Source organism: Ctenopharyngodon idella, chromosome 7 (assembly GCF_019924925.1).
Source record: "Ctenopharyngodon idella isolate HZGC_01 chromosome 7, HZGC01, whole genome shotgun sequence".
NCBI classification, from domain to species: domain Eukaryota; kingdom Metazoa; phylum Chordata; class Actinopteri; order Cypriniformes; family Xenocyprididae; genus Ctenopharyngodon; species Ctenopharyngodon idella.
The window spans coordinates 29,563,575-29,589,664 of record NC_067226.1 but is presented as its reverse complement, the minus strand read 5'-3'; the positions used below and the strand labels follow the sequence as shown (position 1 = coordinate 29,589,664).

Genomic DNA, 26,090 nt, shown 5'->3' with positions numbered 1-26,090 from the left:
GTGTACAGGTCACTTATAACATCATCTAAATGACCCATTGTTAAAATAATGTCAATTTATTGACCACTGATTTATTGGAAATCTTCCTATAAATCAGTTAAAAAAACATTTCAACCATATTTTATTCTATGTATTACATTGTTAAATATATTTTCTTCTGTAAATAAGGCAACTCGTAGCATAGTTTTAATATTTTACTGTAAAAGTATGTGTATTAATTTGTTAAAAAGGCTATAAATTTTCTCAATTATAAGGTAACTAATTCTTTTAATACCTCATTTTCACCATATTTTACAGTAGGCTAATTTAAAGTCCCCCTGCATTCAATTATTTTATTTCTTAAACTCATCTATGATAATCAAAATTACATATTTAAATGTTTTTTCCTGTGGAAATAATTTCTTCATGCCTTACAGCTTTAATGTAACTACACTGATTCACTCGCTCAACTGTAGTAAACGTTACACAAAGTGAAAATAGAAACTGATTTAGATGTGAAGTTTAACAGAGAATTATATAGGCTCGTCTACAAGCTGATGTATCACAATGGTAATGCGTTTATGTATCACTCTCTACAACGTCGGACACAAACGGTAATCGGTCTTTCTCAGGTGACGTCGCGCTCGTGAGAACTGAAGTGCATTGTGGGTGTCGCCGCAATTTGTAAGGTATCAAACTGTATCAAAGCCAAGTTGTTATTTTTTTCTTTTGCTTCCTTTCATTGTAAAAATGGTACACTTTCGTTGTGTGAAAAGCTGCAATAATACGTCACACAATAGAAAATGTCAAACACTTTACTACGAGGCAAGATTTTGTCTGTTTCCTACTTGAAATAACAGAGGTGACATTAGGTATGTTAGAGATTTGTTTTCTAAAGTAGCAAACGTTATATCAATGCATTGTTTTGGATTATATGTGTTATGAAACAACAATCGATTATTGGCCACACCCATGCCCAATATGTCACCTTGTGACTCCCCATAGATATGTATCTATGGTGACTCCCCATCCCTGTGTCACTCCGGAAACCTGATTTGTTGTATGTAGGTTTCCAATTGAAAGGATTTTTAGGCATAAGGGTAGATTTTGAGTGTGTTTTAGGGAGGTTGTGGGTTTCATTGCAGTCTGACATAAAAAGACAAATATAAAAAGTAAATAAATGATAAAGAATAAAGTGTGAGGGTTAAGTCTTCTCAATGCTCAAAGTTAATGAGAAAGCCACAAGGTCGGAGCGCAGAGTGATAACTTTTTGAGTGGGCAGAGCTCACACAGAGGCCAAGGCCCGGCTTAAACAAACAGGACAGCTGTGTAGAGCAGGGACATCCAAGTTGTAAAATCTGGCGAAGGTGGATGGCGAGGACCAGCTGGCTGCCGCACAGATGTTGCCAATGGAAACTCAACTAGACCATGCCCAGGCTGAGGCCATGCCCCTGGTGGAGTATGCTCTTACTCCGATGGGGCACTGAAAGCCCACGGATGTGTAAGCTGCACAATAGCATCCACTATCCAGTGGAATAATCTGCTGAGCTCTCACTGAAAGCGCTTGTAGGTCACAACTCGGGTTGGGGGTGCCAAATCATCCCCTTTGCCTGGGAAAGGAGGTCCTTTCTCATGGGAAATGGCCAGGGAGCTGCTGCCAGCAGCTGTATCAAATCGGGGAGCCATGACTGGTTCTGCCAGAGAGGGGCCACCAAAGGGACTGTGCGTCTGTCCTCGCTGATTTGTCTGATGACCTGGGGGAGCAACGCGACTAGAGGAATGGCATCCAGGGGAAGACTGGACCATTTGTGGGCCAGCACTTCCTTGTCCCTTTAAAAGAATATTGGGCAGTGAGAGTTGTCTTCTGAGGCAAAGAGGTCGACCTCTTGCCTCCCGAAGATACTACAGATCATGTCTATTCCCCTGGGGACACATTGCCCCTGGACAGCATCTCTGCCCCTTGGTTTAGTCTGCCCAGCACATGTGCCGCTCTCAGTGAGGACAGGTTGTGCTGTGCCCATTAGATGAGGCATCTCACCAGTTTGTACAGAGGCCTCGATCTGAGTCCACCTTGGTGGTTTATGTGCGACACCAAGGTTTTGAGGGCTAAGAATACTGCAATTATTTTTAGACAGTTGATATGCCGCTGTTTCTTAGTGCTTGACCAGGAGCCAGATGTCGGCCTGCCCTCGACAGGGCTCCGCAACCCATATTGAAGGCATCTGTCAAGACCACCTTCCTTCTGGAAACCAACCCCAAGTCTGTGCCTGTCTGGTACGGCAGGGGTCCTTCCAGGGGGCCAGGGCCATGACACAGCCATGTGACGGGGGCTGAAAATAAGCATCTTTCAGATCCACTAAGAAGAGTCAATCCCCTGGGCAAACTCGCAAGGGGATTTGTTTCAGTGTTAGCATCCTGAATGACCGTTTCATCAGAGCATGGTTCAATTGCCTGAGATCGAGGATGGGCCTGAGGCCACCATCCTTCTTTGGGACGAGGAAGTAGCGGCTGTAGAAACCTACTTGCTGTCGGCTGGTGGAACTGTCTCTACAGCCCCTTTCGTCAGTAAAATCATTACTTCAGAATAGAGGACGTGTGCCTCGTTGCTCCATACCAATGTTGAAGTGAGTAACCTCTTTTTATTGAACGACATTTATACATTTTTAATTGATTTATACATTGGAGAAAAGCAAATAGCAAGAGGATTTTTTTGCCATAAGTGGGAAAAAACAGGTCTGAAGTGTGCTTCTAAAGAGTATAATATTATGCATATGCCCCTCCATTCAATATGAATGATGAAACAGGCTGTAACCATTGGCGATGCAAAGGACTGAAAGTACAATAGACTACCCTAACTTGTCTTCAATTTTCATAATTGTAAAAGATAAGCAGAATAATAAAGCAGTTGATATGTCACTTTGTAAGTTTATAACCTCAAAACGTAAGTATACTTATGGAACAAAAATATATGGGAATATACTGCAAAATATAGTGTGATATATTACATAATACATTTCCATATATGGGAAACTAGTGCTTATATTTTTCAATATACTGCAATATATGCATTGACCATGTATGGCTATACATGCCTTTATTGTGTACATATCCTTTATTGTGTACATATATTGCACATATATGTGCCCATATAAATGTGAATATATGTTCACACATATATACACACATTCACAGAATGAGTTACTGCAGATTTCTAGTTCCCAGTATGCATTGCTTTTGACTGTTAAGGGAAAGTAAATGTTAAAATTAAGTGTTATTTCATGTGTTTTGCTAAATATTAATAGAGGGAAGATCTCTTAGTGCTTAATGTTCTATTGTTTTGGAATTTAAAAGGGTTTCTGGTATATCTGAGTTTTTGGGGTTACCATTGTGCTGAAGAGTAGAGCCAGTGGTTAGGTTGATGAAAAGCCGAATACCATTAAGATTATAATGACTTTATTTAAAAAGTAATGGCTGTTCACTCTTCAGCACAGTGATAGTCTCTTTGCTAAATACAGTGCATGGTGTGCTTGTGCTTTTGTTAACTAGCTGAAAATATTTAAAATAATTATAAAATTTAAGAAATGTATTACATTATATATTTCTCTATATATCTGTTTATACTGCATGAGTAAATGTATCTGCAATATATTACACATGCAGTACCATATCTGATCACATACTGTATACATCTATAAATTATGAAGTGTATTAGGCAACTGAATATAAAATAACATACATTATGATATTATTAAATATGTTGTCACTTATTTTTTAATATATGAAAAGTGGCAATTTCTTATGTATTATTCAATATATTGTTATATATTAAGTTAACAGAATGTATTGTTCTGTATATTTTCAAATATACTATTAAATCATTTATTATATTGACCATTCATATATAGGGAAATATATTTTCTTTGCGTAAGGGTAGCCTACACCATATAGCCTAAATATAGCTTTTACAGTAGGCCTATATGTGAATAATTAGCCATAAAAACTATACATTAGCGCTACAAAGAAACAAAATAAGACAATTTATTCAATGCGGAGACTGAGGAAACAACACAGTCCAATGCTGATACTAACATGTACAAATAATGTGGAAAACATTTGTTTATTTGTGTTTCGTGGAAAATAGCATTCGACGAATCTATGGCGGCATCTGCTGGAAAGCCAAGTAAAATAATTTGCGTGCACGCGCATGTCCAATGATCCCCAGTTGAACCGAAACACCTGACACCTAGGCTGCTACTCCGAACAGACGAAGAATCTGTCAAAAACTACAATCTTTTGAAGGCCACGCGGATGTTAAAACATGAAGTTCATTGAGAACGGGTAATTCAAAGCGAATATGTTTCTGAAGGTTTCCTTTATTTTCTCTTCCGTTTTAGGCTGTTGTTTTTGTGATGCGAAATCGAAAGTATTTTGAAACCAGACATTTACTTTAATGTATTTTTGTTTGTTTTGACAAAGAGCAAAAATCTGCTATTATTAAATTTAATATTTCAGTTCATATGTAGCAATGATCATTATTTATACAGTATGACCATTATAATTTAGGTTACTTTTACTCAATCAGTTATTTGAGCATGAGAAAAAAATAAAATCAACTGTGAGCTTGAAGTAATTGATCAAATGACAAACAATTTATAAAGACTGGGTAAATATGTATGTAAATGATATTAAACAGCAATAGAGAAAGTAACAAAAAACTCAAAGTTTTAACAGTGTAAATGTCTAATAAATTTATTGAGCTGATTTGAAAGGATTAAGAAGACCACTTGATTATTCTACATGGCATAAACTTACTGTATTTTATGTAGTGTTTTTGTTGTTGTTGCTAACTCAACATTCTTCATTATTTTCTTGAATAACTGCCATGTTATTCATCTCAGTAACTTATTGTCATCTCCAGGTCATGCTGAACGACTTACTGACCAGTGCTGATCTGTTTTCAATGGCATTTTAGCTGCAGTATGTCAGAGGAGTGAGGAAAGGACTCTCTCTCTTAAGATGAGTCTCTCAGAGAAACAGTGGTAAGACTGAGTCTGTTTTCAGAAAAGGATGTTATGAAGTTTAAGATTTTTCCTGTGAAGGCCAAAATTTTAAGAATTGTTTTATTTTTGCAAGTGTTTTGCAGAACTTCAGAACGTCAAAAAAAAAAAAAAAAAAAAAAAAAACCATACAATGATAAGCAAAATTATCATTTACAATTTAAATCAAATGTATAGTTTCTCCTTCAACAGCTGTATTGCACTTGCAGCAGCAGTATTTTTATTTTTTTTATTTTCGCCAGGACAATATAACAGTAGTTATATTGCAGTGCTAAAGTAGTGTTATAAATGTATATTGATTTTTAAAATCAAAATTTATATAAAGAATTGTTTAAGTTTGCAATAATGATTGTGCAAATGCTTCATCGGTGTCTGTGAAAAGAATGAGCGATGAGTGATGTACATGTTTCTGTGAAGGGCTAGAAAGAGTGTGTGCCATTATCAGACACAGATGAACTTCTGTAGTAAAGTTTCTCCTCTCTTTGTGTGATTAGTGAAAGATCAGGCTCACTTGTGTCTAACTCTGTGTCTGCGAAGAGTGACCAGTCAAAGGATGGTGATGTACCGAACTTCAGTAAGGAAAAAACATCTATCAAAAGGTATTTCATTTGTTTCTTATTTTTTCTCTTTGTTTTTCTGATATTTACTGGAGATTTCTGTAATATTTTCCCTGGAAATGCAGTGTTTTGATTTATTTTATTTTATAACAGGCTTCAAAATGAAACATTAGATTCAAATTTCCAGACTCACATGAAACACAAGAATTTCACAGACAACCTCCAGTGGATTTTCCAGGTAAGAAAAAAACATGTTCATATTTAATGATTATAACAGACAAATAGATTATTAATTCTTATTGACCATTTAATTTTCCTTTTAAGAACCCATAAAATAAGAATGAAAATGTGAAAATTGTGGGTTTTTTTTTTTTAATTTATTAAGATGTTTGTCTTTTATCTGGATTTTTTTTACTAATATTTTTAATTATTATTATTATAAATAGTTGTGACAAAATATGGATGTATGGTTTGGTTAAATTTTGTTGTTTTGTCTCTCTTTTTGTTTTGCTTTCTTTGTAGGCTCTTGAGAAAAAAATAATCAAATTTCTGAAGAATGAGCTGGAGAATTTTAAGAAAATATTACAAAAAGAGAACATGCACTGCTTTGTGAAGGACTTTACTGAGAATAAATGCAGTATCAAAGAAGCAGCTCTTGATCTCACACTACACTACCTGAGAGAGATGAATGAAGATGCAGCTGCTGATACTCTAGAAGGTAAGAGACTCATGCCCATCTGTCAGATTGATGAAGGAGAGAAAATTAAGACTACAACTATCTGTTTTTTGTTCCTGTGTTTAGATGAGCTGTTCTTCATTCATCAGCTAAAATGTGGCCTAAAGAAGAAGTATCAATGTGTGTCTGAGGGAATTGCAAAGCAAGGTGACTGCACATTTCTGAACAACATCTATACAGATCTCTATATCACTCAGGGTAGTAGTGAACAGGTCAATACTGAACATGAGGTAAGACAGATTGAAGTTGCTTCCAGGCATCATGAATCACAAGAGATACCAGTTGAATGCACAAATTTGTTTGAATCGCCTGAACAAAACAAAGAGATCAGAACTGTACTGACAAAAGGAGTTGCTGGTATCGGGAAATCCCTCTCTGTGCAAAAGTTTGTTCTGGATTGGGCTGAAGGAAAAGAAAATCAAGATATCAGCTTCATATTTCCTCTTCCATTCAGAGAGATGAACTTAAAGGAGAATGAAAAACAAAGTTTGATGGGTTTTATGAGTCAGTTTTTCCCAGAGACAAAAGGACTGAACCTTACAAGAAGGAATAATTTTAAAGTCCTGTTCATTCTTGATGGATTGGACGAATGTCGCCTTCCTTTGAACTTTGATGGTAATGAGACGTGGTGTGATGTATCTTCACCAGCCTCTCTGGATGTTCTCCTAACGAACCTCATCAAGGGAAATCTGCTTCCTTCTGCTCTCATCTGGATCACCACCAGACCAGCAGCTGCCAGTAAGATTCCTCCTGACTGTATCGACCGGCTGACAGAGATACGAGGATTCAATGATGCACAAAAGGAGGAGTACTTCAAAAAAAGATTCACAGATGAGAAAATGGCCAATGAAATCATTGATCATGTTAAAAAATCAAAGACTCTCTTTATCATGTGCCACATCCCAGTTTTCTGCTGGATTTCAGCCACTGTTCTCCAGAACATTTTGGAGGAGAAAAGAAATAATACTTTGAAAAACAATCAGTCTGATGACACCTCTAAAACACTGCAGGAATCAAATGCTGAAGATACTCCGAAGACTCTGACACAAATGTACACACACTTTCTCCGCTTTCAGATTCAGCAGAGCAGCCGAAAGTATGATGGAAAATACACACCAGATGTTTCCTGGGATAAAGATGCCATCCTTTCACTGGGGAAACTGGCATTTCATCAGCTGGAAAAAAACAACCTGATCTTCTATGACACAGACCTGGAAGACTGTGGTATTGACGTCAGTAAGGCATCAGTGTATTCAGGCATGTGTACCCAGATCTTTAAGGAGGAAACGGGGATCATTCTTGGTACCATGTACTGCTTTGTTCACTTGAGCATTCAAGAGTTTACTGCAGCCCTTTATGCACATCTGTTTCTAGACATCTACAAGAAAAGTGTGTTTGTTCATGAGTCTACAGAACAGGAAAACAAAAATGAAACCATGATTGATTTGCTCAAGACTGCAGTGGACAAGGCACTCAAGAGTGACAATGGACACCTGGACCTTTTCCTGCGCTTCCTCCTCGGTCTTTCTCTCCATTCTAATCGGCGACTCTTTCAAGGTTTGTTGATACAGCAAGATGGCAATGACCAGACTAAAAAGGAAATAGTTCAGTACATCAAGCAGAAATTTGTAGCTAATCTGTCTCCAGAGAGATCCATCAACATGTTCTACTGTCTGAATGAACTGAATGACCAAACTCTTGTGAAAGAGATTCAGACCCATTTTAGCAATGGAAGTCTCTCATCTGCTGAACTTTCACCTGCCCAGTGGTCTGCTTTGGTCTTTGTGTTGTTGACATCAGAGGAGAAGCTGGAGGAGTTTGAGCTTCAGAAATTCAAGAAATCAGACGAGTGTCTCATCAGATTATTGGCAGTCATCAAAACCTCCAAAACAGCTCTGTAAGTAATTTAATGCATATGTAATGTATGTATTATAACACACACACATATATATAAAATTTAAATAAATAAATATATAGAAAAATGTATTGAATTCCACTTAATTATGTGATGTGATGTATTTCCCCTGTAGGCTAAATGATTGTAACTTAACAGACAGAAGCTGTTCAGCTCTGGCTACAGTTCTTGGATCAGATACCAATCTGAAAGAGCTGAACATGAACAATAATAATCTGCAGGATTCAGGAGTGAAGCTGCTATGCACTGGACTGGAGAATATAAAGTGTAAATTGGAAATACTGAGGTAATTTTTTGACAAAAAATTGAGCTCAAGCAAAACTTTAGTAGTGATTTTTTTTTTTATATATTCTTGACAAAATGTATGTATAAAGTTTAGTGTTTGAATATAACACAATACACTAAAAGACTAATACAGAATCTGCTGTCAAAAATATGAGCAGTATGCAAAGTGTCTTATTTAAACCTTTTGTTTGACTGATAAGGTCATACTATCATTACCAATAACTGAAAGAATATACATTGTTGTAAAAGGCAACGCCTAAGTTTTTACTATTTTGCAAGTCACAGAGTAGTACAGTCAAATAATTTCCCTATTTTAAAAATGTTAAAAAAGTTACAAGGTAACTAAATAAAGAATGATTTATTTAGTTATTTCTATGACTTTGTTATAGAAAATAAGAACAAAGATGCAAATCACAAATAATACAACATAATATACAAATGAAATAAACAGTGGTTTACTTTTTTCAGCTAGAGTAGGTGTATTTAACAATAGCATTTATGTAAGAAATTGAATATACAAATGTAAAAATAAAACTACATAGACTTCACTGTATAATTATACATTGATTCTTATAAAAGTTATAGAAGTTCAGTGAAGAGCAGTGAGTGATTTTCTCTTTGTCTTTTGTTTTATTAACATTTATGACACAAGCAGCTGGTTTATTAGGCTGCTGTCACTTTAAGACCTCATGCACGGATCTAATATACAGACAGACTGATTTTTTTCCCATCTGCTTACATTCACTTAAAGTCCCCCTGAAATCAAAATGTAAGTTTTTTAGCTTTTAGTATGAATATGTTAGCCTTAAGGTTATGAATAAGCTGGTGTGTTCCAAAACAATGACAAAATTCGTATTTAGGAGATACAAGCATCCAACACTTACAGTCTCTCACTTCCGTTAAAATGGATCACGGATTTTCATGACATCACATCACACTTCAGCTTCTCATCAAATATTCTGTCCAATCAAATGCTCTCTAGAATCTGAAGTCCTGCCTCCTCCTACACTCGAAATCGGTCATTTGCTCACACATTTACTAGTTTCTACATGGTGAATGGCACATAGTGCACTATATAGAGAATAGGGAATGATTCAGACAGTGTAAATATGCTTTCCTTTGACGCGAATGAAGTCCATTTTCACGTTAGTGTCACATAGGATGATCCGCCGTAACGCGTGCAGTCTGCTCTGGTCCAGAGACACGAGTGCACAGAGCGGATCATATGCGCGTCACGAGTCGCCACAGTGAGAATTGGACCCTAAACTAAAGTGGACAAAGGAACAAATCCACTAGGTTTATTTTATTTTGTACAAATCATAGTTTGTTCCACCTAGTGGCATTTAGTCCCCTAATTAGTACAATACAGCCTCCTATGCAGTAAATGTATTAAGCACTAAGCAGTAAACAGAATGCACTCTTGCATAGGTCTTTTTTTTTTTTTTTTTGATAAAAAACAAAAGGTATTTGGTCACAGTCAGTTACAAAACTCAAAACATCTTGTGTTATAAAAGTACAAAAATAGATTGAATGAAAAATAATTAAAAGTAAAACTTGTGAATTAGGAGTGTTACAATTTGCTTCACTTAAAGGGTTAGTTCACCCAAAAATGGAATTTCTGTCATTAATTACTCACCCTCATGTCGTTCCAAACCCATAAGACCTTCGTTCATCTTTAGAACACAAATTAAGATATTTTTAATGAAATCCGAGAGGTTTTTTTTTATCCCCTATAGAAAGCAATGTAATTACAGTCATTCAAGGTCCAGAAAAGTAGTAAAGACATCTTTAAAATAGTCAATGTGACTACAGTGGTTCAACCTTAATGTTATGAAGCGACAAGAATACTTTTTGTGCACAAAAACAAAACAAAAATTTTGTCTCTCCCTTGTCAGTCTCCTACATTGTTTATGTTGTAAAGGCAGTACAGAGCTTCCGTGTTCTACATCAGAACGATGATTCAGTATTGGCAGACACTGTTAACGTGAGCAGCACGACGCATGCGTGTGATGCTGACGCAGGAGTCGACCAATAATGAGTTGGAGTATTGACGTAGTACACGGAAGCCTGCACTGTATTTTTGGGTGAACTAACCCTTTAAACTAAATTTAAACATTCAAAGCTTAAGCTCAACCCTCCTATACTTAATTTTCAACATTCCGCTCCGTTTCGCACACAGTTAAATGTGCGAACCTTTCAAAGTATTCTCTTTCGTCCATGAGCGCATGCACACTATCTAGTGCACTTTGTTTTCAAGCGCCCTTGGTTTTCAAAATTACAATTTCTGAACTTAAGTTAATCAGCTAAATGTAACATTGTCATTTCTGTTCTAGACCTTCACATTGCAATGTTACTGAAGAAGTGTTTATAACTTTAGCCTGAAAATAGCAGGAAATGAAATACTTTGATCAAATCATTTATTCAAAGTTATTTGCTAGTTTTTTTCTGTTGTAGCTTCACTCAGCACCTCTAATTCTTGTAGCTGTAATGGTTCAGTTGTGTATCTTCAGTATTTATGTTTATTATTTTCAGGCTCAGTAAGTGTGATCTAACAGAGGTAAGCTGTTCAACTCTAGCTTCAGTTCTCAGTTCAGACTCCAGCAGTCTGAAGGATCTCGACCTGAGCAATAATAATCTGATGGATTCAGGAGTTAAGCTGCTTTGTGATGGGCTGAAAGAGAATTGTAAACTGGAGAAACTCAGGTGAGTTGATGTCTAACATATTAAAGGTCTCTGGGTCTTTTTGTTTGCATTTATACTAAGTCATCAGTTTTTGTTTGAATTTTTTTTTTATATATATATATATAATTCATGTGTTCAAGGAACAGAATTCATGAACTGTTTCCATAAACTGTATGAAATTTTTTTCTAAGGTCCATAAAAATACTGGTACAGTAAAATATTAAGTCTTTGCATATTGCAAAATTCTTAAACGCCTTGAGCATGCAGTCAAGCCAGTCGTGGTTTGACGCGGCTGAGAAAGCATTTAAAGCAAAAAAGTTATTCATTCTAGTTTCTGAGTTCAATAACATCAAACTGATAAAAAACAGAATCGCTGTTGATTTTTTTTTTTTTTTTTTTTTTTTTTTTACAGAGACAGATGCAGCTGTAAACATTTTGTGTATTTAACCTTTTTTTAAATGGTCTGCATTAGCTGAACTGAGGCTTATTGTCACATTATTGACACACATAACATTTCTAAAATTCTGTAGAGCTTTATTTTCCTAATTTATTTGAGATACAATTCTATATTAATTAATTGTACTTTTAAAATTATTTTATTTACAAGTGTCGTATGGATTTTCATTTGTCATGCAGCCTAGAACTGCTTCTGATCATGAAATCGAAACGATTTTATGGCAGTACTTTTTATTTATTCAGATACATAAGATTTCTGTATTTTATTTTACCTTTCTTTTTGTCAGCATTGAAAACTTCAACAGTCTTCCTTAATTTGACAGAAACTTGTCGAGCTGCAGAGATTTTCCTCATCCTTTTGATGCATCTTTGAACTACAGAGAAACGGTGCTTTAACGGGAGCAACCCCACAAATGTGGACGCTGCAGGCTATAGGCCAATTCTGTCATGTGACATCAAATTAATTTGCGTTAAAGCTCTTTTTCTTGACAAAAAGTGCTTCCAAACCAATTTTTTCGACATTTGAAGTATCGACATAGAATTTATACGCTAAAGATAAACGGAAAAATATTGTGTCGACATTTGAGAAATTGTATCAAAAAAATGGGCATTTCCATCAGCTATATCACTAAACATTTTGAAGCGCTAAACCTTTTTTCGCAAAAAAATCCTTGGATGGAAACATGGCTATAGTCAGCGTGACTACAGTGGTTCAACCTTAATGTTATGAAGCAACAAGAATAGTTTTTGTGCACAAAAACAAAACAAATATTTTGCCTTTCCCTTGTCAGTCTCCTACATTGTTTATGTTGTAAAGGCAGAACAGAGCTTCCGTGTTCTACATCAGAACGATGACTCAGTATTGGCAGATTCTGATTACGTGAGCAGCACGATGCATGTGTGTGATGCTGACGCAGGAGTCGGCCAATAATGAGTCTAACATACACTGAACAAAATTATAAATGCAACACTTTTGTTTTTGCCACCATTTTTCATGAGCTGAACTCAAAGATCTAAGACTTTTTCTATGTACACAAAAGGCCTATTTCTCTCAAATATTGTTCACAAATCTGTCTAAATCTGTGTTAGTGAGCACTTCTCCTTTGCCGAGATAATCCATCCACCTCACAGGTGTGGCATATCAAGATGCATATCAAACATGCTCAATGGGTGACATGTCCTTTGAGTGTGCTGGCCATGCAAGAACTGGGATGTTTTCAGCTTCCAGGAATTGTGTACAGATCCTTGCAACATGGGGCCGTGCATTATCATGCTGCAACATGAGGTGATGGTCTTGGATGAATGGCACAACAATGGGCCTCAGGATCTTGTCACAGTATCTCTGTGCATTCAAAATGCCATCAATAAAATGCACCTGTGTTTGTTGTCCATAACATACGCCTGCCCATACCATAACCCCGCCGCCACCATGGGCCACTTGATCCACAACGTTGACATCAGCAAACCGCTCACCCACACAACGCCAAACACGCTGTCTGCCATCTGCCCTGTACAGTTAAAACCGGGATTCATCTGTGAAGAGAACACCTCTCCAAAGTGCCAGATGCCATCAAATGTGAACATTTGCCCACTCAAGTCGGTTACGACGACGAACTGCAGTCAGGTCGAGACCCCGATGAGGATGACGAGCATGCAGATGAGCTTCTCTGAGACGGTTTCTGACAGTTTGTGCAGAAATTCTTTGTTTATGCAAACCGATTGTTGCAGCAGCTGTCCGGGTGGCTGGTTTCAGATGATCTTGGAGGTGAAGATGCTGGATGTGGAGGTCCTGGGCTGATGTGGTTACACGTGGTCTGCGGTTATGAGGCCGGTTGGATGTACTGCCAAATTCTCTGAAATGCCTTTGGAGACGGCTTATGGTAGAGAAATGAACATTCAATACACGGGCAACCGTTCTGGTGGACATTCCTGCAGTCAGCATGCCAATTGCACGCTCACTCAAAACTTGTGACATCTGTGGCATTGTGCTGTGTGATAAAACTGCACATTTTAGAGTAGCCTTTTATTGTGGCCAGCCTAAGGCACACCTGTGCAATAATCATGCTGTCTAATCAGCATCTTGATATGCCACACCTGTGAGGTGGATGGATTATCTCGGCAAAGGAGAAGTGCTCACTAACACAGATTTAGGCAGATTTGTGAACAATATTTGAGAGAAATAGGCCTTTTGTGTACATAGAAAAAGTCTTAGATCTTTGAGTTCAGCTCATGAAAAATGGAGGCAAAAACAAAAGTGTTGCATTTAGAATTTTGTTCAGTGTATTAAAGGTCTCTGGGTCTTTTTGTTTGCATTCATACTGAGTCATCTTTTTTTTCTTAATTCATGTGTTCAAGGAACAGAATTCATAAACTGTTTCCTTTTTAGGTATTGATATTGTGCAGGTTATTTCTTGAATAAGGTTATTCAGCTGAATGTTACATTTTCTATCCTGTTCTAGACTTTCTAACTGCTGTATCACTGAGGAAGGTTATAAAGCTCTGGCTTCAGCTCTGAGATCAAACCTTTCACACCTGATAGAGCTGGACCTCACAGGAAATGATCCTGGACAATCAGGAGTGAAGGAGCTCAACGATTTACTACAGGATCCAAACTGTCAACTGAAGACACTGAGGTGAGACGTGATGAAATAATACAAATTAAATGATATGCAGACTAATATAATTGACTAACAATTCAAATATTTTATTAGTAAAACAATAATCTGCACAAATTGTTGTTGTGTCAGAAATCACCAAAATTTAAATGATCAGAAGCTGTGAATACTGTTGAGTTTTGTTCTTTTGTGTCTCATGATGGTGTAAACCATATTTAATAAAAATCAGTGTTTATTTATTTATACAATGAAGAATATGAATTGTTTTTATTTTACATTTGATTACACTTGACAATTTACAATTGATTTGAATACTAATTTCTGGCATCTGACCTCTGTGTTTTATCTCTGATCATCTTTGTTCTATTCTATTTATTTGTTTTGTTGCTAGCTATTTGTTTCTTTGTTCTTATTTTATTGACTGTTTCATCTTTTCATCTCTTCAGCATTGCATTTTTAGCAAACCTGATTTGTGCATTTGAATGTTCAAAGTAAATGTGTTAAAAGTAACCACATCTCATCATTAGAAACAGCAATAAAGTTTTTTTTATTTATTTTTTTATCTTATCCATATTGCAATGCAATGGACATTTATTTTAGAATTAAATTGAATCCTCCTTCATCTTCTCTTCTCCAGGTTTTTGGGTTCTGCTGCAGAGGAAGGCTGTCAGTATGTGAATGGAGTTGTGGGTGAAAACCCGTTACTGCTGAGAGAGCTGAATCTGAGGAGGTGTGAACTAAGAGACTCAAATGTGAAGAAGCTCGCTGCTCTACTGCAGGATAAACACTGTAAACTCAACTCACTGACGTGAGTGTTTTACATGGCTTAAAATGTTACATTTTCAGAACCATTTTAAAGTGTTGTAACCAGGGACAGTATAACTCATAACACCATAACAAACATAACAAACTTCATTTTCAACGTTCTGCTACGTTTCACACACAGTTAAGCCCCGGGTATACTTCACTTTGCACGGACGCGTCTCGCGCGCAGTTGCGTTCGCACATCTTTGAAAGTATACTAAACCACAGATGCGCGCGGATGACCAAGCTCGACACATGCGCAGTACAATTTTTTTCTATGCTCTACCAGACATCGTGTCATCAACGGGACATTTGCAGAAGAAAAATAGTGCATCCACCATTGCAACATAGTTCAGAAGATACACCAAGAGAACAGGAATCAAAAACGATGGAGAAGGCATGATTCTGAGTTTACTCGTCTTGTTTTTGAATCGCTCTTTATACACTCTTCTTCAACGACTGCACGTTGAGCTCAGTATTGTGCGTATCGCCACGTAGTGGACTCTTCTGTCCTGCTTGTGCATGCGCTGTTGCACGCGCACCGTCCGCGTGGTCTCGAAATTTGGGCTGCACGTGGACGGGGTGTGTGGCGGGCCACGAGCCCTCCGCATGATGAAAATTACGTCATGCGGACGGTGCACGAACACGGACGGCCGAAGTATACCCGGGGCTTTAAATGTGAAAAACTTTCAAAGTGTTCTCTTTTTTCCATTAGCGCAGAAAGACGTGTTTGACACGTGCACACTATCTAGTGCACTTTGTTTTCAAGCACCCTTTGTTTTCAAAATAACAATTTCCGAACTTAAGTTAATCAGCTAAATGTTACATTGTCATTTCTGTTCTACACCTTCAAACTGCAGTATTAAAGTGTTGTAACCAGGGACGGTATAACTCATGGGCCTTGACTGGGCACCAGTCAAGCCCAACACCTCCACCCCTCACAAACCCGATTCACGGGGGCCTTTAGACAAGTCATCACAACCTCATCATAATCCGTTCCTGGATTCTAACCTGATTCTGTGGAAAAGAGAGACATTAGACTTTAAACAGTTACAGATGGTACTCAACCAGTATGCGTTTTTTGTCGTCATGGGCGGTGCCGCAGTTTAGGCGGGAAATACATTTGTAAGCAAAATTCAGGAAAGCCTATGTAAGCATTTGCTGTTTATGTAACGAAGTCCAGACAGTAAGAGCTGTTCAAGTAAAACCTCACTTCCCTGACCTCAAGAGCCACTCTGGCAGCTGACATTACAGGTTATGGTTTAGCGTCATAGGTAGCGCCCTCTTTATCATACAAGAAACACCGGTTCAAAATCCTCTCAGAGCTGGTAGGTGTTACATAACGTTAAGAGCGTTAAGAACAAATTTCGATGTTCAAACTTTTGTAAGAAATTAGCTCAAAAGAAATATGAGTAATTAATTATAACAAATTATAATTATTTATAAATATTTGGATTAGTTTCAGACTGTAGCAGAATTAATTTTACGATTATTTAATCAGCTCGTCCAAGCGAACAGACAGCATAATCAGTTATCAATTATAGGAAACAAATTATCTTCCTGGCCAAGAAAGAAAAACTTTTTCCATATAAAGTACTAGCATGTAGCTAGATCAAAACGTTTAAGAGACTTTGATTTGTGAGCATCAACACAAAAAACGATAAAGCATGGATATAATAGTTTAATAAACAAAACTATGTTAGGCTACACACAACTAAACTAAGCAAAGATTATATACAGAATAAAGAAAGTGAAGGAAAGTTAAAAAAAAGAGAGAGAGAGAAGAGAATGGCAAGATTACAACAGTTAACCACAACCTGCGAGAAACATCAAAGAATCAAGGTCACCTTAAAAGGGGCACAATAGCTTGGAAATGTGTCTAAAGGCTGCAAACGGGTACTTGCATTGACTTTGGTTGCTGAATAAGTCCAGATGCGGTAGATTCTGGAGATTCTTGATGATTTTGTCAGGAGTGTGCTGAAGCGTTCGCTTGGGTTCTTCTGGGTGGTCCATATTGAATCCAACGAAGTTAACTTGAAGATAAAGTTGCCGGAAGGAGACGGAAACGATGGTCTCAAAAGAGACTGAGCACAGATGTAACTGATCTGAGGACTCTTAAAGGCCCTATCAGTTCACACCCATTTCAGTGAGGTGACCAATCAAAGATGACCAGGAGAAAGTCTTTGTTCTGTCACCCTTTTTACATGTTTATATTGGTCTGGAGAATTTTTGCAGTTTTACACAAAATCATGTTAAAAATATTCTGATGCATTTTATCATAGCATACTATACACCGTTAATTATGAAATGAAAAGAGGATTCTTTTGATACCCAGAAAGTTGGGAATTTGAAGGCATTCAAGCAGTAATGCATACACCTGGATATAGGCATTTGAAGTTACCCTGACATAACTAAAGTATTATAATTAGGTCAATATAACATAGGGACATACATGAAACACAGGGAAAATACTATATACCGTTAGGACAGTTTGATTGTGGGTAAAAATGGAGTCAGTGTCCTTTTTTCAAAATGTATTGGAAGTTTATCTGTAGTCTGTGGACCAAATAGCTGGCACTATCTGTTGATGGGGGATGCAGAGGGGATCACCTCCTGTCTCTTTGGAGCCTATGACTTAGTTTGAAGAACAGGAGAGAAAATGAAGGATTTTATGATGCCAAAGCATTTATCACATCCATTCGTTACACTTTGCTTTTAAGTCGTGTAGTGTGCAGTGTCTAAAGATTCTAGGATTAGAATTTAAGAACCAGCTGATGCCAGTCATCACAAAGATTTTTAGACAAGTGTATTATTTAACACTGTTTGAATATATTAGCAACACCCAACATAACATGACGTGTTGTTTAGTAAAATCAGTGGTGTTCCATTTTTTTTCCTGCACAAACTGCACTGCAAATAAGTAGCAGTGACTGTCTGTTCTCTGTTGACATCCATGTTTGTTTCGGTAGGCTACAAGATCTCGCAGAGTTGAATTTGGCTGAATGTCCCGTCGTGACTCACCAGTGGTTAAAGGGTTAGTTCACCCAAAAATGAAAATAATGACATTTATTACTCACCCTCATGCCGTTCCACACCCGTAAGACCTTTGTTCATCTTCGGAACACAAATTAAGATATTTTTGTTGAAATCCGATGGCTCAGTGAGGCCTGCATAGCCAGCAATGACATTTCCTCTCTCAAGATCCATTAATGTACTAAAAACATATTTAAATCAGTTCATGTGAGTACAGTGGTTCAATATTAATATTATAAAGCGACGAGAATATTTTTGGTGCGCCAAAAAAAACAAAATAACGACTTATTTAGTGATGGCCGATTTCAAAACACTGCTTCAGGAAGATTCGGAGCGTTATGAATCAGCGTATCGAATCACGATTCGGATCGCGTGTCAAACCGCCAAACTGCTGAAATCACGTGACTTTGGCGCTCCGAACTGCGGATTCGACACAAAAGATTCATAAGGCTTCGAAGCTTCCTGAAGCAGTGTTTTGAAATCGCCCATCACTCACTATATAAGTCGTTATTTTGTTTTTTTTGGCGCACCAAAATATTCTCGTCACTTTATAATATTAATATTGAACCACTGTACTCACATGAACTGATTTAAATGTGTTTTTAGTACATTAATGGATCTTGAGAGAGGAAATGTCATTGCTGGCTATGCAGGCCTCACTGAGCCATCGGATTTCAACAAAAATATCTTAATTTGTGTTCCGAAGATTAACGAAGGTCTTACGGGTGTGGAACGATATGAGGGTGAGTAATAAATGACAGAATTTTCATTTTTGGGTGAACTAACCATTTAAGTGTGTTGTGTAGTGACTGATTCAGTCATTATCTGCTCCAGTCGATGGAAACAGTCTTTAAACTTTTTAGTATCTATTTTTAGAAACAGTCCTTAAGTGTGTTGAGTTCAGTCTTATTTTTCAGCTGGTCATTAAGTGTGTCCCCAGCTTTATGGTCAAGCTTTTTGTTTTAAAAAAAATAATGGCAAGTTGCAACATTACAATAAATTTGTACATTTCAGTAGAGCCTCCGTTGCGCTGCACCACAACTAACAAAACCTTCTGAAGGAGCCTATTGCAGGCACTCTCTGCTTTCACATGAGCGGTACGTGATTTACAAGTTCCTTCTGTCCTGCACCCCCACCGAGCTAAACCCTCATAACTATTAGGACGTGATCAAGCTGACTAAAAACAAAGAGTCGCGCAGGAACAATTCAGACTTAAATTGATATTCTAGGCTAACTAGCTATTAAAGCGTAGATAATAAAGGAATTAAAGGGTTAGTTCACCCAAAAATGAAATTTCTGTCATTAATTACTCACCCTCAAGTCATTCCACACCCGTAAGACCTTCGTTCATCTTCAGAACACAAATTAAGATATTTCGATGAAATCCGAGAGGTTTTTTATCCCCCATTGAAAGCAACGAAATTACCGACATTCAAGGTCCAAAAAAGTAGTAAAATAGTATATTCCATTAAAATAGTCAACGTGACTACAGTGGTTCAACCTTAATATTGTGAAGTGAAGTGAATACTTTTGTGCGTAAAAACAAAACAAAAATAAATACTTTATTCAACAAATTCGCCTCTCCCCTGTCATTCTCATACGCTATTTATGTTGCAGCGCTTCCAGGTTCTACATCCAAACGCGGGCTCAGTATTTCATTAAGAAAGGGAGTTCTGATGGATTTTTTTTCCTCATGACAGCGGAAACAACTTAAAATACTCTGTCATTTTTGGCCATAAAGATAAGTGCAAGACATCATTATAAACTATATATGGCCTACTTTTATTTGTGTACACTCACAATAACAACAAAACCTTGTGCTCTTGAAAACTAAAGAAAATAAACAGGGTGTCTTTACAGGGTTTTCAGTCATTCAGAAATGCGTCAGATCTGCTACACATAATCTCTGGATTGGCCATCTTCTGACATGTATAATACATATCTCATTAAATGACAAAAGTCTTAGGTTGTGTTGGCTAATTAATTATGCAGAGGGCTCGTGTTTGTTGCTACGGGAACATATGTCAAAAAGAAGAGATAGCCTATGCATGACCTGTTGAAATACATCAGTGAATTATAAAATGAAGTGCCATTTATTCATTTCTTTTATTTTTAAACAATTTGGTCTCAGTATTTGGTCACAATATTGACAAAGTAAGCTATATATAAATTCACGTGTTAGAAAATTATTTTATTTATTGTGTAATAATCTAAAATACTGGCTACTAGTATTGTACAGTGAAATCATGTAAACATATTTCATGCACCGCCATCACTAATGTAATATTTCACTGTAATAGAGGTCAAATAGCTGGAAGCATTTAAGCTGTATGATAAAATTATAATTAGCCAACATTTAATGTAATGACGCTGTATTAGGCCTGCTTATTATTTTATCTCGTTCTCTCTGTTTGCATTGAATATTGTTTAATAGCTTTACAGTATGAAGAGATTGTTTTGTCATTTCTCCTAATGCAGGTTAGATTACTGCAGAATGACAGATGAAGATTGTTCTGCTGTGACTTCAGCTCTGAAATCAAACCCATCACACCTGAGAGAGCTGGATCTCAGTCAGAATGAACTAGGAGACTCTGGAGTTGAAAACCTCTGTGATCTACTGATGAACCCACAATGCAAACTGGAAAAACTACAGTTAGTATCATTATACAGCAGGCAAAGGGGTAGATTTGGTTTGAACATTAGGGGTGCTTGAAGTGCTATTTCATCCATTAATTATGGTATAAATATTGGGATGTTTGTACGTGCTATTCTAGAGTATATGCCTGCTGTAGTTCTTAAATAAGATGCCCATCATAGAGTTGAGTGATTTTCTTTTCTCTTTCTGTCTTCAGTCTGTATGAATGCAGTATTACAGAGAAACAGTGTCTCATCCTGACTTCAGCTCTGAAATCAAACCCATCACACCTGAGAGAGCTGGATCTCAGGTAAGAATAATATAGGAAACACAGGATTGAATCACTTATGTGACGTACTGAAGGATTCAGACTGTAAACTGGAGAGACTGGGGTCAGTAATATTCACATACAAGAATCAAAATGCTTAAAATCACTTCAACAGTTTAAACCAAAACACTTTATACTCAATATCTCACGATGAGCCTGATTTCACATGAATTCTTCACCATAATGATTTGTTTGTCTCTTTCTAGCCTAATTGACTGTGGCATTACAGATGTTTCTTCTTTAACTCAGTCTTTGACAAACACAAAAGCACTGCAGTTTTTAAAGGAGCTTCATCTGACACGCAATAGTATCAGAGATGCAGAGCAGCTCAGAGACGTGATACGAGACTCAAACTGTAAACTGTGAGTAAACATCTCTGTGATATTAAATAGATCTTTATTTACCTCTGATATGTGAACAAATCTTTCAAATGTTTGTGAAAAAAATCATTAAGTTTTATTGCATCAAATGGTTTGAGTCAGAACGAATTGTAAAGTTTTATACAAGCTTTATACAACAATACATGCTTTAACTGTCTCAGTAGTAGTAAATCATTTCAGTGTGAAAATAGTCTTGAACAGACTATAGGAAAATCAGGTAAAATCAGTGCAGATTCCAGCTTCAGCTCACAGCCGTCCAGCCTCACGATCAATGTCTCTGTCTCTTTTGTGTTTTTACTTTGACGAGCAACATGTTACATTACTTTACGTGTACCTTACTTTCAGTTACTTTATAAAAGCCCTGGTGATGTCCCCCGTTAATTAGATGTTATTATTTGTCTAGGAATATTATTAGACATAACAAAATGGTTGCATGTGTGTGTCATGGCAGTAACGGGATGGCAAAAGAAAAGGGACAGACAACAAGACAGCAATCTAGTTGCAAATTTTGTTAAATATAATAAAGTGAAGTAATTAAGTAATAAATTGGATATTTACAATATGTACAACGTAACAAGAATAAGCAAATCAACAAACAATCTGGTGGAGAGGAAGGAGCAAGAGAGTGGTGCTTAAATCTAAAAAACTATATTTACTAATAAATCTCTATCTAAAGTTAAGGAACTAATCTAACAGCAAAAGATGTAGAAAGAAACATCTTCATCGTACAAGACGCTATAACTAAATACTTCCTAACAAACAAAAACATACACAATTAGCACCACTCTTAACACTAGTTTGTCTAATACATACTTTAAACTATGTGTGTAAATGTAGGTTGCGACCTGCTTACCTGACTCACAACCTCTCCTGCCAGGCTACCTAGTGTCAAACTGGGACATGAGATGAAGATTTCACGAGTACAACGGTCATAAACATTTAGCATTTCGCATCAAGCACACTAGCACAAACGCGATTCTGCAGTCGGTCTCCACCGACTGCGATGACCAAAAGCACGATGGGAAACGACTTGCTGACGACATAGCTTAATGCTTACTGTTTTAAATAACTGTGATGTATTGATCCCTTTTAAAATATTTGATTTTAAAACTCTTAATATCATGTTTTTATGTGTATAAATTATGTGTGAATATTCCCAAACTTTCTGACAGTGCGATCTCTCTATGGGTTATGTGATTGTTGTCATATTTCTAAAAAAAAAAAAAAATATAAAAACTTATCTGTATTAAAGTAAAAATGATTGATAAACACGTCTTTCGAATGGAAATAAATAAGTACTTTGGGTGTCTTGTTCATTTTCATATAAAAGCAACAGAACTTAAATTACATCCAGTTTATCAACAACACAGCGCACGAGTGTGAATCCCGTGATATCCGGCTTTGATCTCGTAGGTGTCTGATCCACTTCGAGAAGAGAGAACGGTCCGTCTTGCCTGCACTTTTTTCACTCCTCCCCTCACTGCAGCCGCTTACTCTCGCCTACATTTCAGGCGAGGCAGGTGCATCTCAAGCAAGCCTAATATATGCAAAAACAAAATTCCGTAGCACAGCGTACGTAACACCCTACAAACCCTTTTAAACAGCTTTAACTGCGCACTTACGTCTGTGAGATGAGAATCTCATGTGCAAATAAATTACTCATCGAGGTCAAGCTTACAATTGTGAAAAGCTCTTTAGTGGAAAGTTTCATTCAAAGGTTTGTTTTAAATCAATTTAAAGTATCTTTTTGCTCCTTGTGGATTATTACATATGCCATACAGTCATTAGCATGTTTCTCTCCTTTACTGTGACTCAATAGAAGCCATATTCCTTCTGCAGTCACAAACAGAGAAATATGAACATAATTCATGTTTTAAATACATTATATGTAAATCACAACAGTGTTGTTTTAGAACTATGTGTCAACAAATAATGTGATTTATATCATAACTAATCTGGCTACAGGAATTTAATGTTAGTGTAATCTCTTGCACTTCTTTTTACTTTTTAAATTGAAATATAGTAATTAATTTGCAACTAGTTCCACTCAACACTGATTCATTTCTTTTCTGTTTCCTTCTTACAGCCTATACAGAGAACACTGGAGCTTAGCTGGACGGGTGGAATGGTTTTTTCTACCAAGGCGTTTGAAATCAACACAAGGGGACCAGTAACCATCAAATGTGAGATTCTCAGAAGAGCCTCACTATAGTACTGTATCTATGAAGATAAATGAATATGTGTGATGATGTGACGTCTGTAACCAGAATCTGAAATGTTCATTAAATATTCAAATATCAATTCTGTTCTCAACTGAGAATATCAGCACAAAAAAGTGAAAATCCATGATATTGGATGATTAATGCTGGCTCAGTATTCATACAAATGACCTTTTTTATTTACAGTTGAAACAGGGGATGAAGAAATGCGTGAGCTCAGACGGGTACATTTGGGTATAATCCCTACAATCATTATGATATTGTTATTAAACATCCATAATCAAGTGATTCAAATTTTTATCTGATTATCAAGTGTAGCACTTTTTTTTTTTTTTTTTTTTTACATTTCACTTGCTTACATTTAGAATATATTATAGAATATATTTGTTTATTATATTGTGATTTTATTAAGTCAGCTATGGGTCTGTCTGTTGCTAATGTATATAGTTTATTGTCTTTGTTCTGTGGATGGAGTCTCTCTTCATCAGTCAGGCCAAATAAACTTTTTTTTTTTTTTTTTTACCAGTTAACAGCTTTTATGTACCTTTCAATCGCTCTGCTCTAGATAGTCTAAAGCTTATTTCACCACTGGCACACAAATGAATGTAAATAAAATTGAAATATACAGTTAAGAACATTTTTATTTATTTGAAAAGTTCACTCGCCTTTTGTAAGTGTAACTGGATCTTCATCAGCAGATGCAGAGGTTCTCCTGCTTTAAAAAGGTAAAGTTGTAGACATGAATGCACAAATAAATGTGAGCACTGTGCATGTTGTGTACTGGGCGCTAATTTTACGTTAATTTGTAAAGTACAAACAAAAATGGATCATATTTAAATGCATAAAATAATTGTTGAAGAGTTCACTGATTATATAAAATTCAATGAAGGTTGAAAAATCATTGAACTACAGTATGTAGTTATCTGCATGTCTCATCCATTAAGAGGCAACAATTGATACCATATTGAAGGGTTTGAGAAGCAGAACTAAGCTGACTGAGCAAGTTGAACTTTAGCTATAGTGTGAGCCCCTTTATTAATATGTCTGGAATTGAGGAATAATAATAAGTAAAAGGTCAAATTCACTCAGTATTCCATGATCTAATTCACTACTATCTCAATTACAATTAAGTACAAATGAACTGTATTCAGTTACTAAAACAGTCCAGTAGCCTTTTATGTTGAAATAATGAAGATTTCTGTGCCACCTCAGACTGGTTGCTGGCCCCTGCCTGGCCACCCCTTTGAAAATATCCTGGCTACGACACTGGAAAGTGGATAACCTAAAAACATTTACACCTGTATTTAGCATCATCCACTTGTGATCTGATCGACCAAAACACATCTTAATAACAGTGTAAACAGGGCCTTTGATACACCGCAGTATAAGGCAATGATATCCAATAGTATACAGTGTACCAACACGTGTAGGCCTGCATGTAATCTTTTGAGTTATTTTCACATGGCTATTGATTGGATTGATATATAATACTTTTAAATAAGGTCAGTTTTCAATTTGTACATGGATAAGAGTATCATGATGTACAAAGAGGATTATTTTTGCCTATTAATGGTGTTTAATGTTACAATACAAAATAGTTAATTGTTAGTTCAATGACAAGTTTTTAATTAAAAAAAAAAATCAATAAATGTGTTGTTTACTTCATGTTTATGTTGTTACAAATAGTAATTAAAGACAGAGTATAATATGCATGCAACATATTTCATTTAAAACATGTTGCACTTTATTATGTTGCACTTTCAAAATAGTCATTTAGGCCTAATACAAAGACTTGAACAAGTGAAACGTGCATTTCTTTATATGAAAACCAATAAGACATTTAATTAATAAAATAGGTAAAAAAATAATTTAAATATACGTATAAACAGCTAAAAAAATTAAAAAGAAAACATGCAAACTTTATACAACAAATATGTACATTTACATTTACAAGTATGTATTTATGCAGAAAGACCTCAGTCATCACTGAAATTCATTGCAAAGCCAAACTCAACACCCATCCTGAAAAGTAATCAAACTGACCACTGGAAAAATATTCTATAAAATAAAGTCTGACAACAAAATAAAGCTTCAATATATTTTTAGCAGACAAACATATAAATAATTTCCTCACTTCATGACAGAAATTACAGGCAACTCACCATATTCTCATCTTGTTCTGTTCTGTCAAACGTCTTATTGGTTTTAATATAGAGGCCTTCCATTAAATATTGAATTTAAATGAACTTATAATGAATTTAATATGATTAATTAACAATTATCATCACACACCTGCAGGTAATAGATAGGTGTGTTGGAGAGAAGACCAAAAAAGTCAAAAATCTAAAAAAAAAACAAAAAACCAATGGAAATCCTGCACACTAACAATACTTGCAAAAGGTATCAAAA

The 26,090-nt window shown here is 36.3% G+C and overlaps 1 protein-coding gene across 1 annotated transcript; it reads left to right on the top strand.

Annotated features, from left to right (window-relative positions):
- The first annotated feature begins 4,180 nt into the window (after positions 1 to 4,180).
- LOC127516018 (NACHT, LRR and PYD domains-containing protein 12-like) lies at positions 4,181 to 21,448 on the top strand. Its single transcript, XM_051900266.1, is given in 14 exon segments — positions 4,181 to 4,317; positions 4,898 to 5,018; positions 5,531 to 5,635; positions 5,747 to 5,831; positions 6,116 to 6,311; positions 6,396 to 8,226; positions 8,360 to 8,530; positions 11,062 to 11,232; positions 14,127 to 14,300; positions 14,920 to 15,090; positions 20,598 to 20,771; positions 20,972 to 21,062; positions 21,064 to 21,146; positions 21,289 to 21,448. Coding segments are annotated over 13 exon segments (3,435 nt in total). The 5' UTR covers positions 4,181 to 4,317; positions 4,898 to 4,995.
- The last annotated feature ends 4,642 nt before the right edge of the window (positions 21,449 to 26,090 follow it).